Genomic DNA, 15471 nt, shown 5'->3' with positions numbered 1-15471 from the left:
CCCAATAACTTCATGACTTGTGTTGTCGCAGTGGCAGCACATGTCCTTTTGGTGCTATAAAAAGGGATTCAGTTAATGTAAAAAGAAAAAGAAACAGAATATAAAACATGTATTGACCTTGTGGTTGTGTGGCTAAGAATTCTAACTCCACATTTTCCATTTTGAAGCCACATGCCACAGATTGTGTCCATCAGGTTGTTACCTTCATGATGTCCTAAGTTATGTACATGAAGTATTTCAATAATAAAAATTACAATTTTTTAGTTCAAAGTAAATTTAACCTTTTTATTTTTTCGATATACCTAATTTTTGAAATTCGTTATAAAATATATACGGCACACACAAATTAGCGACTACTTTTGTATTATTATTGAAGGGTAAAACAGGAAGAGGACGTTACACTGAAGGGCTAGACAGGAAACGTATTGTGATGGCGTAGTACAGTAAAATTGACGTGCTGAGCTTTAAACTCGAGGCTTCAGCTGTAGCGGCATTTGATTCAGACGAACCGGTGGAGGAGGAGGAGGAAGTTACCGGTGTTGGTGTTGCTCAGCTGGACTCACCTGGACTTAGGTACGATACGCATTTATACCCACCGTTTATTATCTTTTCTAACTTTTAACAGAAATACTCCGAACAGATGTCAAACAGAGTCGGGTATTTCTGCTTTCCTGTCGTTGTTGGGTTTTTCCTCTGTTTAGTCTGCTTCCGAGGCTGCTGCTGTTTTTTTCTTTTTCTTTTTCTTTTCTGTGAAATGGTAAAAATTTGAAGTGATGAAGGTGCAGTTGTTTAATTCACCACGAGAGGCAACAGGGGGCTTATGCTCAATTTATTATTGCATCGCGTTTGTTGTGTCCACCCTCAAGAAGTGTATTTTTTTTATTCCGTAAGAGACTTATGTTTAAGATTAGCCATGACAATTTGTATTTATATTGATAAATGATGGTCAAACTGCAGCACTCGATTGGTGATCCTAGTCATCGTTCTGACAATGGTTTGGACACACGTTACTTGTGCCAACTGGGCAGAAATAATCATAAATCCCTTTTTTGATCATTACTTTCACTTGCCACATATTAACTTGTCATACATGTAATTCAAACCTGAGAGATATTTAGAGGAGGTACTTCAAACAGTAATGTCATCCACAAACCTTGGACAGGACTTAAGAAATTACATCAGAGATGTAAGGATGAGGGGAATACAAGGTTGGTTTTTTTGACAAAACACTAAGAAATCATTGAAAGTGCTTGAAATAAACATGGAAAAAAAACATGTTCATTTCTTGAAGAAGAAAAAACACACAAATCAACAGTATAATAAAATCCCACACATAGGTAGAATAAATATAAACCTCTGCCAAAGAGCAGGACTCTACAGAACTCTTGGAGACTAAAGAGGGAAAGGAGAACCGGTGGGAACATAAAGGAAAGTGTGCGGAAACTTTCCTTAGTTTGTTTCAGGTAGATGGACAAGTGATTTTCATGATGATGCTCAGATAAAACATTTGTCAGGTCACAGATCAACAGTTACTTTATCTCTGATCAAGTTGATTAAATCGTCACAGTTCAAGGACACACACTTGAGTGTCCATGCGTGCCCTTACTTTCACACACGCACCAGCATTATTCAGTGTTTCCTGTTGTGGATGAACAATGAGACACGGCTCATTGTCATCAAAGAGTGTGTGTTATTGTGTTGGGGGAGACAGGGTCGTCTGTGCTTCAGACACTTGTTAATGAGTTCCACCACAGACCTTCCACTGCCCCCCACCCCCCTGCACACACACACACACACACACACACCTCTACTCAGTGGTCAATTGGCTGATATTGATCCCATCGTGTCAGGGCTCCACTCAGTGCCCAGATAAGAACACCGTTGGAGTTAGAATGACTGCGTTTTGTACAAGAAGAAACTAGCAGAATGACTTTCAGCTCATTCTTTCCGTGTCTCCTTCTCATATTACATGTATTATTCTTTGATAACACCAGGAGCAATAGCAATTTTAATCTTCCTGGTGTGGCTGCAACTGAAGTTGTTTTCACAGTTGATTCATCAGATCTATTTTTTATTAGTTGAAGTATTAGAAAAGTATATACTTGTGCACGGAAGTGAAAAAAAAACACAACATCTGACCTTTCTCTTACCAGACAAAAACTAACCCAGTCCTATTAGTTCACAAAAAAATGCAGTTTTTAATTTGGTTTCTAGCCCTCATCATTATGTCACGTAATGCTCTGTACTGTAAACCACTGCTGCTGACACTACTCTTTTTTTCAAACAATTAAGTTCTGCTAGAGCCCAACCTGAAATCTTACATGTCTTGAATTGCCTGATAACTTACGTTACACACCTTCATTTTTGTGTCTGTTACCAGGGCTTTTTGTTGTGAGCAGCAGGAAGGTCATTTCATATAGAAATTGTTGAAGCCATCTTGCTGTAAACTATGACTGCACAGTGAGGCTGCAGGAGAAGACCATAAGTGGTCCACTGTTCTACAAGTAACGCCATTTGAATAACAGCCAGTGGGACAACATTTATCAGTATGAAATATAAATGTGTGCGTGAGAGGAAGAGCTCAGCACTTCAATATCTGCTCTGACCCTTGACCTGTATGTTGGATCTTGTGTTTATTGCAGAGCGGGCAGCGGCTGACATTTTGGAACAAGTATGTCTGTTGTCTTCACGCAGCTGCTTCTGCTGCTGTGGAAAAACTTCACCTACCGACGACGACAGACGGTAAGTGTCGCTGCGGGAACAGTCGAAAAAAATGATGGAAAAGTCACAGCAGTTGAACGTTCGCGCGGCTTTTCAGTCGGCCACACAGCTGATCCATTCCAGTCCAATGGTCAATTCAACAGTCACACATCTGATTTGTCATTTCCACAGCTGAATGATCTGTCCTGAAGTTAAATCAATCAGTCAAACGACTAATCAGTCACTTACACAACTGAGCTGAGAGTTGATTAGCAATCAAACACACACTTAATCAGGGACACAGGTGATACATCACAAATGATCAATTAATCAGTTATACAGACTATGGCTAGCTGATCAATCAATGAATCAGTTGATCAGCAATAAATCCCTTTATCACAGCTGATGTTCTCATCAGCCAAATGGTTAATGTTGGTGTATTGTTTATTATACATTTTAATCATTACTGTAATATTCATCTTTATTAATTCATAATAATTAATCTCTTTGAGTATTTGTATTGCAAATATTAAACATTCTCATTCTCTCCCTCTAAAGTTAACAGTAAACAAATGTGAATATAAAACTTGTGTGAATTGATCTTAAAACTGTAAACAACCTCGACTCAGATTGTTGACTGTGTGAATGTATTTTCATGTAAGCAGCTGTTTCCTCTGATCAATCGATGAAGACTCCTCCTGATGCATTATTGATGATGTAATGATGCTGACGGTTACCTCTGCGTCCTGTCAGGAAGCTTTTAACACGGTGTAAACGTTTCCTGTTTGTGTTTCTCTCAAGCTTCAACTGCTGGTGGAGATCGTCTGGCCACTCTTCATCTTCTTCATCCTCATCTCCGTGCGACTCAATTACCCGCCCTACGAACAACATGAGTGTGAGTTAAAAGATCAAAATATTGAAAAACAAACAACATGGATCATTTACTGTCTAGACGTGACTCGTGTGGCATGCTATGATTACATTAAAAAAAAAGAACATCAACAACACAACTCTGCATGACCCTTGACCTTGATCTACAGTCCATCTACGGACCATTGCATAGTTTGCATATTTGTGAGGTGAATTTGTTGATGCAGTTTGTAGGGTCTGCAAGACATAGAGATGTATGGGCCGGCATTTTCCTTCATTAATCATGTACATCATTTAAAAGCATGTACAGTTTGTACAGTTACAGTTTAATTAGAGGCATTATTATATCTATTCCTAGTAGACACAGTTGGAAAAAGTCACAGCAGTAAAAACTAACAGTTCAGATAAGCAGCAAAACCGCACATTATTGGTAACTTTTGAGGTCACTTCTACGTGTGATCCTCACATCACCTGTCAGGTGTTAATCTGTCACTGTTCACATGCTACAGATGAAGTTCTAGTGTTAGACCTGGTGCAGGATGGGAGTGTCCCTGGTCCCTATTATCAGTAGCTTTCAAACCCTTGCACCTGATATGAGTGAGAGTGAAGGCTGGATTGATATTTGATAATCTGTTATTGATTGATGGTATGGACAGCTGTGGAGAGAGAGGGTTAGTTCTAAAACCCCAAGTTTAATTTCAGCTGTGTACCAATGTGCCCCTGGGCAAGACAATTCAGCTCATTGTAGCAGACCGCCTACGAAACAAAGTCCTGGTGGCAGATGAAATGTAACGAACTGCATTAGAAAAATAACCCTAAACTAAAAAAACTGTGCCAAGTGATGGTTCTGGGGAGGAAGAGCAGAGGAAGTGTCCTGATTTCAAAATGTCACCCAAAGCTGCTCGTCCTCACTTTATGACTCTTTATTACAGGCTGTAATGTCAGTATCAGACCTGCTGAAGGTCATTCAGCCCTGTTTAATTGATAAGATTGTGATTGATTACATGAGAAGAACTTTAAGCTGCAGCTGAATGAGACCAATGTCCTGTAATGTACACCATGGTCTCCCCCACATCCTCACCTCACGCTGTTTTCAGCAAGACCTGAAGTCATTAACGTGAGCTCTGCTGCCATCAGTGGATCGATGATGATTTGCACTCATTTAAATATTATATATGAACCTCTTAAAACATTTTTGTATCTCCTTGTTCACTATTAGTACAGCAGTTACCGATTGGTACAATTTCACAACAAACACTCCCAAATTAAAATGGCTACAATTTACAATTTCTCCAAAGTCAACAGAGAAAACCATTGGTTAGTGGAGACACGTGAGCTGGTGGTCTACAGCTGCCTCTTCAGTAGGTTTGATGACTATGATATTTCACAATAAAGGGTTTCCAACACTGAGGTAATCAAATAAGACATTGAACTTTGTTAAAGAGGCTGCAGTGAATGAACAACTCATCTACGTCAAAATGTAATAACCTGCTAATTTCTCATGTGACTGTGTAGAAGAATGTGAAGGAAACCTCACTATCTCGTCCGACTTGTCTTAACACCAACATATTCAAAGCCAACAGAGCAGGGCTCCCGTGCTTCTCAACATCATTTCGTGATGTTTGACTTGATGATCATCCTCGATGTTGACCAATGTTTCTCTGGGATCACGTTACATGTCCCTGCTTCAGACTGTAGTCTCAGGAAGCTTTTGGTTGACGTCGTCTCCTTGTTTCTTCCTGTTTCCCCGTGAAAGCAGAAGCTGCTGAGGAATGTTTGTGCTGTGATTCACACAGCTGTGTGCGGCAGCGGCGTGTCGCAACTCGCCTCAGAGCGAGAGACGAAAGAGATGAAAGGTCACAAACTAGCAACTCTGTTCCACTATCTTTTGCTCACCTGAGAATAAAAATGAAAGGTCACCAACTATCATTACAAACTAATACCAGGAGCTGGTTAGTAGTGATCATTCAAGAAACTGGGCCATTAAAAACAAGTGACAAATAACTGACGCTTGAAGTATCACTTACTAATACAGTTAGAACAGAAACGAGTCAGTCTGGTTATGGTTTTTGGGCTGTGAAAGGGTAAGGATAACGGACCAGTTATTAATTGTGGTATTGGTTGGTGGAGCATGGATGGGAAATTTACGGTAGAACACATACAAGCCACATGGTAGAGGAGTGGTTATTGCTCTTGCCTTACAGGAAAAAGATGTCCAGAGCGTAAGTGTGAATGGTTGTTGCCCTCACTCTCGCACAATGAACGGTGTCGTTGGCTCCAGCTTCCGCTGTGACCCTGAAAATAATTTAGTAGTAGAAGACAAATGAGTGATACCAAAGGGGAAAAGTTTGTACCTCATTTTACTGTTGTTGTTAGCAGTTGAGCTGAGCAGACAGTTCCCAACCATGGTAACAACAAGACAGAAATGTGGTTTATCTGAGATTCTAGGGAACCCAAAATATGCAACCTTTCCATTTTGGAGCTGCTCACTTACTCACTTTGGCAAATTGCCTTAGCAAACACAAGATCAGAAACACGGAAAACAACAATAAACACCGAGATAACTGGATCCAACTGGCAACAGGACTGGTGTGTGTGTGTGGAGGGGGGAGAGAGGGGGGGGGGCAGGTAATTAGACATGATACATCAGAAAACATTGGTGTTGACGAAGATGTTGTTTATTGAAAAGTAAAAAAGTGTCTTTCAGTGTTGCTGAAGCTGCATCTATTATCTTATCTCTGCTGTTATTAGCCTGAGGTCACACAGTCTTAAAGTTCTGATAGTTGTCCCCTCTGAGGTCAAAGGTTGTCCCACTGCAGTGAGGAAACAGCATTCTCCTCCTGGCAGCAGCAGCAGCTGTTGTTGCTGCTGCTGCTGCTCTCCAGATGATCATAAACCAATCCCAGGTTATCTTTACCCGATGATGGCAGCCATCGTTATGAGATCAGTTCATGAATCAGTTCCAACGCAACACTTAGATAAAGACATCAGACACTTCTCGTCTTGCAGGACAGATGTGTCTTTACACGTGTAGAGCTGATCAGCCAGATCAATAATCAATAACTGTCGTCCCTCCCAGTCATTCATCCATTTAGAGTATACCATTTAGGGAAAAGTGTTTCTCATATTCGCTTTTTCACATTTTATTTCTTAATGTGCCAGTACTGACCTACTTCCTGTTTGTGTGGACTGCAGGTCATTTTCCCAACAAGGCAATGCCTTCAGCCGGAACTCTACCGTGGCTTCAGGGAATCCTCTGCAACGCCAACAATCCCTGCTTCAGAAACCCAACACCTGGAGAGTCTCCGGGAATCGTTGGCAACTTTAATGACTCGATGTACGAGAGGACACTAATTGAATCCTATTTTGACAAAAATGTGACAAAAAAAGTTACAGCTTTTCCTACACCATTTGACTTCTATCATCAGGAGTTTTTTTTTTGTTTTTCAGAATATCTCGTCTTTTTTCTGATGCCAAAAAGATTTTGCTCTACAGCCAAAATGACCAGAACCTGGAAAGCTTCAAGGAGCTTGCACGGGCCCTCAAGGCCCTACAGGACAGTCGCTCAGGTACATACAGAAGCCAGTCAACAGTAACTAACATTAGATCCAGAATTTACTTATTATTTAACATAATCTCTAATTGAAATTAAGAGTTTGCTATGTTAATGTTTGACATCTCTGTTAACCTTCACAGGATTTTTACCTCTTTATCCTTAGGGTTATATGTCAACCTTGAGGTTAGAAGTTCACTGCAAAACCATACTTATCTGACAAGCTTTTTATATCTTTCTAACCATCTTACACCAAACCCTTTTGACTGTCTTGTCTGTCATTTGAATTATTGCCTCCCTTTTTCACCTAATAATTGCAGGTGATGAGTAAGTGAGGCTACATGTTTCCTAGCCTTGATCAGACACTGTCACCGACATCCGAAATGTTACTGACAGCTGCTGTAAAGCTTGAGTTTTTTGTTCAATATGCAGCTATTTTCTTTGTTTCTGCCTCTCCTTTTCAGCCTCATTAAACAGAAAGTATTTTCCTTTGTTGTAAACACAGGTTAATCTCTGCAAGGGGGTTCCGTTTCTCTACTTGCTGTAACCTGCCCCCCCCCAATTTGTCCCCCCATGCCCCGCCCCTGCCATTCATACACCTCTGACCACATGAATGCTCCACTTTGAGCGGGGGCAGGGAGACGAGCTGTGACAAGTTCAGAGGCTCATGTGGGAAACTTACTGTACCTGATCTGGGTTCAGGTCCAAGTCCAGGTCTGAAAGCAGGTCAGGTCTCACCTGTGTCTTTGTGTTTTGTTCATAGGCTTCAAACTGAAACACGTTCTCAAAGATGATGAAACTCTGTCTAGTTTCTTGATGAAAAACGCATCATTGCCTGAAAACATCGTGCAACAGATAAATGATGGAAACATCAACCTAGAGAAGGTGAGGTCACCCTTTTCCACACCTGTCATGATGTCATAACACACATGTGCAAAAGCAATAGAGAATTAATTGGTTAAAATTAATTTGAAAAAATAAAAAACATTTTATCATGATGTTCTGTCCAATGTGCTGACCTGATCTTGTTTTCTGTGACTTTGTTTCTTTCTCATCCTGGTTGACTCGTTTGTCTCTCTGGTCCGACTCCAGGTCTTCCTCCGTGGATTTGGCGTCCACCTTAGGGACATGTGTCCCAGGAATGGAGGAGCGTCCATGGTAGAAGACTACGTGACATTCTCGGATCCTCAGGTGACAGCGTTTGTACAAGAAGTCATCTGTCGTTCGCCCACCGCCTGGTTAAACCTCGCTGAGGAACACTTCCTCAGTAGCCTGGACTTTCTCAAACCCATCCAAGTGAGTTTTCAGGTCACATGACTCAGGTTATAGCCGGGATTGGAGGAAACTTTCCCTAGAGCAGAAAACCAAGTTTGACTTCATTAGTAAATAAGGCCAACTGTTTAAGAACTGACTCACCTCTTCATGTTGTTGCCTGTTTTTCTTTGATGTAGTTGATGTTGCTTCTCAGCCTATGTTTGTTTTTTGGTTTTGAGTTTTAAATATATAGGCGTGTCAAAACAAGGGGATGTACGTTTGCATTTGAGGTGTGATGATTTTACCTCTGCTCAGGTGTGTGTGTGTGTGTGTGTGTGTGTGTGTGTGTGTGTGTGTGTGTGTGTGTGTGCGCACTGACTGTGTGTGCTGGCGTGGGAGGAGGCGTGTCCCAGCCTGTTCTTTTCCGCCTCCTGCTCAAGCTCAGTTTTCGTCGCCCGGAGACCAGTTTTCTGGGTTTGAAAGCGAGAAGCTTCTTTTGTGAGAAACAGGCTCAGACTGTCCCTGTTTCCAAAGCAACAGAGACAGAGACGTTTAGAGTCTCCCGGTCAGTCGTAAAACACAGGAGACAAAAAAGAGACACAAAGTTAACATCGGGACGTGATGGACTTCCCATTTTGTAGTGAACACAGAAAGAGTTTAGATAATGAATAAACATTATGATGTTGATTTCTTTCCGTACAAATACAAATGTCCTAGAATATCTATGCATCCAAACATCTTAGTCCTCAAGTGGATCGATCCCAATGTCCAAAGTTCTCAAAATGTTCTTTGTCTAATCCCATGTACCAACATTTCTGTGTTCAAACTGTCCTCTTATGCCTGTGTCAGACATTCTTGTCCCCTCAAGTCCCACTATCTTTACCAGCGTCCTCAAATCTTTATCCTAAATCATCTATGTCCAGACTTGCCATCACATTTTTTTTGTTTTAACATCTGTTTGTAAGACAATGTCTGACTTGATGTTGTTTGTAATATGTCTGCTTTATTGACACACCTGTTCTGACTTTCTCACTTTGCGTCTTTCAGAGGGATGTCACCTCTGATCCAGAGGCTGTGAGACAGGTTGCCATTGCGACTAACAACCTCCTGGACAGTCTAGGTTTCTTGGCAGTGGAGGTAAGGAAACCACACGTGATCATATCACCTCCACTTTGGAACACACATGTCCTCAGTTCCTTAATGTCGCCCCTGCTGGCTGCAGAGCAGGTCACTGGGTTTCCTTGGCAGTGTCCCTGCTTCTTTGTGTCCAGATGAAAGTAACGAACATACAAGAGCATCCAGCTGAACAAAGACTCTGAGACTCAGCAGGTTTTCACTTCAGAGTCTGAACAAACAACAAACACTCAGCTAGTGTCCCATTTTTGTCCCCACACTCAGCATGCTGCTGGGTCAGTGCAGCTGTGGACCACAGAGTACATGGACGTGTGACAGCAGTTGTCATCTCTGGGACTGGTCTGTTGGTATTTGGTGATTGCCTTTGCACTTCGATGTAGTGGGTTGAATTTTGGTTTGGATGGTGTGTAGAAAACACACTAAATATTAAGAATACACGTTAAATATTTGCAGCTCTATTTAGTGATTGCAGGGACAACAAAGTCCATGTTTTACACTGAAAAATATTGTGTCTCAGGCACATGATACCTCCATTGTCCTCACTCTGATAATCGGAGTAAAGGTCACTGTCTGGCTGACCCAGTTAGTTCACACTAAGATAATCACACAGCACACACACACAGGAGGTTAAAGTGGAAACATGGGACTGCTGAGGTTTGTTTGGTTTATATAATGCTGAGTCCAGAGAGCGAGACACAGACTCCCTACAGATGTTGCTTAAAAAAATCTTATTTTAAAACTTGAAAGTTTTTGCAATTTTGTCAGGAACTAAGATTCTAGGAGGATGTGAGTCAGCATCACGTGACCATGTTTTTAAGTGTGTCCTACAGTAACCCTTACCAGTGATTTCATCGGTTTGACAGCCTAGGTTAGCAAGACTCTGTATGAATGGTCGGCTGTGGCTGCAGATGAAGCTCCAGTAAAATTCTCTGATAGTTTTTGAAGAAGCACTGTTTATTCTTGAGTACTTATTACATGTTCTTTTGTAAGATTAATGTGTATAGACAGCTCCTCTGATTGTAAAAAAAGACATGTGATAATCATTGTTGGAGGAGGTTGAAATAAAAGGTTGTTGATGCAGAGATGTGACCAGGTGCCTGTAGGTATCCAATATGGTCTGGTATTATAATGGATTCATAATTTCCAGCATGAAGACAATGGCCATTATTAGAAATTTTGTTGGAGGGAAATGACACTTTTCACTTCAGCTACTTTTGACCATTTAAAATCATAATATTTTGTCACAGTGGATTGGTCTTTTTTGCACTAATGAACTAATTTAAAACTTGTTTGTCCTCCTGAACTGTAGTTGGCAGGTATGAAGAGCTGGGTGGCCCTAAGGAACGAGATCATCTTCCTGACCCACAACGCCACATCATCACCTAGTGCCATGTACCAGGCAGTGTCTAGGATTGTTTGTGGTCACCCTGAGGGCGGCGGGCTGCAGATCAAGTCTCTGAACTGGTACGAAGACAGCAACTACAAAGCACTTTTTGGAAACTACAACAGCAGTGAGGACGATGCTGCCGCTCACTACGACAATTCTTCCAGTGAGTATTCGTGGGCAGAGCTCCAATTCAACCTAAACTAAAATAGTGATTTAATGTATTTTTTACATTTTCTGTTTCTTCTGTTTCTTTAATCACAGCACCATACTGCAACAGTCTTGTCCAAAATATGGACTCTAACCCAATGTCCAGAATGATCTGGCAAGCACTGAAGCCACTGCTCATGGGAAAAATTTTGTACACACCCCATACGTCAGCCACACAAAAAATCATCCATGAAGTAAAACATCACGCCATGTTTTTCTCTCACTATTGGTTACAAGAGTTAGTAGAGCCAGTTCTCACCTGTGCCTGTGGTGTTTTCAGATGAACCGGACCTTCCAGGAGCTGGGTGTGTTCAGGGATCTTGGAGGAATGTGGGAAGAGATGAGACCGAAAGTGTGGGACTTCATGGAGAACAGTCCACAGATGGACCTTGTCAGGGTCAGCAGTCATTGCACACTGTCATTGAACTGATCACATGCCTCTGCAGAGATTCTATTCAGTCAGTTCTAATTGGTCAATTGTTTGTTGTAACAGACCCTACTGAAGAACAACATCACCGCCAGCTTCTTCCACGCTCAGCTGTCTGAAACAGACTGGACTGTTGCAGATTTGTCCAACTTCCTGTCGAAGAAGGTGGCTAACCGACGATCGCCCGGCAGCACTCTCACATGGAGGGAGGTTTTTAACGAGACTGACCAGGCCATCATGAGCATCTCCCGCTTCATGGAGGTTTGTCCACACAACACATATCATTCAGACCTGTGTGTGAAAAAGATAAGGTTAATACGAAAATAAGAACAAACCTAACATTTAGTCATTCACAATGTCAACAATAGAGTTGTGTGGATACCGCATGACATTACCTGTATGTGTGTTGTTGTCGTAACATAGTGTGTGAACCTGGACAAACTCCAGCCAGTCTCTACTGAGGAGGTTATGGTGAACGAGTCCATGATATTGTTGGAGGACAGGAAGTTCTGGGCAGGAATCGTGTTTTCAGACATCACCACCAACACCACCGAACTACCAGCCAACATCAGCTACAAAATCCGCATGGACATTGACAATGTGGAGAGGACCAATAAAATTAAAGACGCGTAAGACACACAAACCCTTTTCTGACTATATTCTGTCTAAACATATCTAAACAGTGTATCTGTTTAATTATTTTACTATATATATGTATAATTTATTTATTTTTATTATTTTATTTTATATAGTTTTTTTTAATGTTTCATTACTTCTCTGTTACCTCTAGCTCACTGAGTTAATGCTAGGCTAACCACTGTCCTTGGCAAATGCTAAGCTCTCAGCTTGTCAGTTTATCTACACACTACATAAAGCTGTATTCAGCAGCATCATAGCAAAAAGACTGGCTGGCCCCAAAAATTAATGGTTTCAAAATCCAGTGACCATGTTAGTGACCTTGCTTTTCAAACTGTGAAATCACCTGTGCTTTTAATCTTAGGTACTGGGACCCAGGTCCTCGGGCCGATCCATTCGAAGACATGAGGTACATCTGGGGTGGGTTTGTGTACCTGCAGGACGTCATTGAGCATGGCATCATCAGAGCCGTGACAGGGACCAAGGAGAAGACTGGTGTCTACATCCAGCAGATGCCATATCCATGCTATGTAGATGACATGTAGGATTATTTATTTTGTTTGTTCAAAAGAGAAATTAATTCAGAGTCTGAGAATTTTTTCTAACCTCACCTTGTTTCACTAACCTCAGCTTCTTGCGTGTGATGAGCCGCTCCATGCCGCTCTTCATGACTCTGGCATGGATGTACTCGGTCGCCATCATCCTAAAGAGTGTTGTGTATGAAAAGGAGGCACGGCTTAAAGAGACTATGAGGATCATGGGTTTGGACAACGGGATTTTGTGGCTCAGCTGGTTCATCAGCAGCCTGATTCCTCTGCTGATTAGTGCTGGGCTGTTGGTGCTGGTGCTCAAGGTAATGATACGAAATACATGATTGCAACTGATGTCACTGAAGTTAACAAGTTGGCCAATGTTTCCCCACATGTTATTGAAAAAAACTTAAGAAGTTGCACGATATAAAATGTTTGGAGATACCTACACTAGTGCACTGTAAATTGTATTTATTTAATCTACATTTAAGTTTCAAAAATGTGATTTACTTGATGCCCCTAACATCACCATGTTTTGGTCACATTTTCCTCTAACACACTGGTTTACCCCTCAATGTCATTGTCTCTGCTGCAGAAAGGAAACCTGCTGCCCTACAGTGACCCTGGTGTAATCTTCCTCTTCCTTGCGTCCTACGCTGTAGTGACTATCATGCAGTGTTTCCTCCTGAGCACAGCATTTGCACGAGCGAACCTGGCAGCAGCATGTGGAGGCATCATTTACTTTACACTCTACCTGCCCTATGTGCTGTGCGTCGCCTGGGAGGATTACATTGGCTTCGGCACCAAACTTTTCGCTGTAAGTGTGAGAGCATTCGCTATCAGGATGCTGTGTGGTGATTGGACCATGAAACATCATGGGTCATGTGACTTTCTTCACCTCCACAGACTCTCCTGTCTCCAGTGGCTTTTGGGTTTGGCTGTGAGTACTTTGCCCTGTTTGAGGAGCAGGGCGTCGGGATCCAGTGGCTGAACCTTCTGACTTCCACAGAAGACGGTGGCTTTAACCTCCGCACTGCCATCATCATGATGTACTTTGACTCCTTTCTGTATGGTCTCCTCACCTGGTACATTGAGGCCGTGTTTCCAGGTGAGTGGGGAGTTGTGGTGATTGTAATAGTGGTGACGGTGATTAGTCATAAGAGTGGATCACTGAATTATTCTACCTAATATGCAGTCGACCTTATTATGTTTTAATTGTAATATTTTAAAACAAGTAAGATGCTACTGAAGCTGCTTATGTCAACAGACCACTTTAATGCAACTTCTACAAGTGTTAAAATAATTATTAAAAATCTAAAAATATTCTGTATCCTCAGGTCAGTATGGAATCCCTCGAATTTGGTATTTCCCATTCACCAAGACCTATTGGTTTGGAGAAAAGGAAGGGAAGTCCAGCAGCATTCCACTCAACCGGACTGGAAACCAAAGAGGTGACTTTGCAAGAACATTAAACTCCAGTAACCACAGTGTGGCACTGCAGCACCAAAAGGACAAACATACACAAAGCTTTGATTAAAGATTTTTGCTCACTAAATTATTATTTTATATCTAGCTGTGTGTATAGAGGAGGAGCCAGCTCACCTGGAGCTCGGTGTTTACATTGAGAACTTGGTAAAGGTTTACCGCCATGGGAAAAAGCTTGCAGTGGATGGACTGACACTGGGCTTCTACGAGGGGCAGATCACGTCCTTCCTGGGGCACAATGGAGCAGGAAAAACAACCACGATGTGAGTACAGGACTAAACAGTCATAAGCTTATTCTACCTTCTATGCTAAGGATTCTGGTTACTTCCTCTGCATTTATTTCCTGATCTCATAGTCTACTAATATCTTAAAACTGCAGGTCAATCCTCACTGGTCTGTTCCCCCCCACCTCCGGCACTGCCTACATCATGGGCAGAGACATCCGTACAGACCTGACAGCGATTCGACAGAGTCTTGGAGTCTGTCCGCAACATAATGTTCTTTTCAGCATGTACGTATCAAAGTGGAATCCTTTTTACAAATATAAATATCTGATATTTACTAAAAGTCACCTGCTTGTGCTTCGGGGTCTCCTGCAGGCTGACAGTGGAGGAGCACATCTGGTTTTATGCACGTCTCAAAGGTTTGTCAGAGGAGCAGGTGAAAGGAGAGATTGAACAGATTCTACAGGACACTGGACTGCCACATAAACGCACAGCCCGGACCAGCACTCTGTCCGGGGGCATGCAGAGGAAGCTGTCTGTGGCCCTGGCTTTTGTTGGTGGGTCAAAGGTTGTGATTCTTGATGAGCCAACAGCTGGTGTTGACCCCTATGCACGTAGAGGAATATGGGATCTGCTGCTGAAATATCGACAGGGTAAGATGAGTAGAATATGGTAAAATATATGTCATTAAGATTTATATATGATGAAGTCTCAGATTTACACGTAAATGTACAATTAATATAGCCCAAAATCTATGTTGTAACTGAGTGCAGAGCTTGTAAAATCACAGCGTTTACCTCCTCTAATTTTTCAACAGGGCGCACTATCATCTTGTCCACTCACCACATGGACGAGGCGGACATCCTTGGTGACAGGATTGCAATCATTTCCCACGGAAAGCTTTGCTGTGTGGGTTCTTCCTTGTACCTGAAGAACCATTTAGGGACAGGTTATTATCTGACACTGGTCAAGAAAGATCCAGAACCATCGCTGAGCTCCTGTAGAAACTCTTCCAGCAATGTATCCTTCAGCAAAAAGGTCTGTCCTTGTGATCCTAGTACCTC

General features: G+C 41.9%; 1 protein-coding gene across 1 annotated transcript in view; it reads left to right on the top strand.

Annotated features, from left to right (window-relative positions):
- Positions 1-421: 421 nt before the first annotated feature.
- LOC103390790 (ATP-binding cassette sub-family A member 1-like) overlaps positions 422-15471 on the top strand; it is a 22759-nt gene continuing 7709 nt past the window's right edge. The window contains exons 1-22 of the mRNA XM_008326813.3: positions 422-573; positions 2643-2742; positions 3502-3595; positions 6766-6907; positions 7021-7139; positions 7887-8008; positions 8216-8419; positions 9425-9514; positions 10821-11061; positions 11160-11299; positions 11386-11502; positions 11599-11793; positions 11956-12161; positions 12533-12709; positions 12799-13021; positions 13294-13515; positions 13605-13806; positions 14036-14149; positions 14272-14446; positions 14563-14694; positions 14783-15060; positions 15225-15445. Of these exons, the coding sequence (XP_008325035.1) occupies positions 2674-2742; positions 3502-3595; positions 6766-6907; positions 7021-7139; positions 7887-8008; positions 8216-8419; positions 9425-9514; positions 10821-11061; positions 11160-11299; positions 11386-11502; positions 11599-11793; positions 11956-12161; positions 12533-12709; positions 12799-13021; positions 13294-13515; positions 13605-13806; positions 14036-14149; positions 14272-14446; positions 14563-14694; positions 14783-15060; positions 15225-15445 (3483 nt within the window). The 5' untranslated portion in view covers positions 422-573; positions 2643-2673. The remainder of the gene's footprint in view (positions 574-2642; positions 2743-3501; positions 3596-6765; positions 6908-7020; positions 7140-7886; positions 8009-8215; positions 8420-9424; positions 9515-10820; positions 11062-11159; positions 11300-11385; positions 11503-11598; positions 11794-11955; positions 12162-12532; positions 12710-12798; positions 13022-13293; positions 13516-13604; positions 13807-14035; positions 14150-14271; positions 14447-14562; positions 14695-14782; positions 15061-15224; positions 15446-15471) is intronic.

Source organism: Cynoglossus semilaevis, chromosome 15 (assembly GCF_000523025.1).
Source record: "Cynoglossus semilaevis isolate Cse_v1.0 chromosome 15, Cse_v1.0, whole genome shotgun sequence".
Lineage (NCBI taxonomy): Eukaryota > Metazoa > Chordata > Actinopteri > Pleuronectiformes > Cynoglossidae > Cynoglossus > Cynoglossus semilaevis.
Note: the sequence above shows the minus strand (reverse complement) of the source record. Positions and strands in the feature narration are given on the sequence as shown.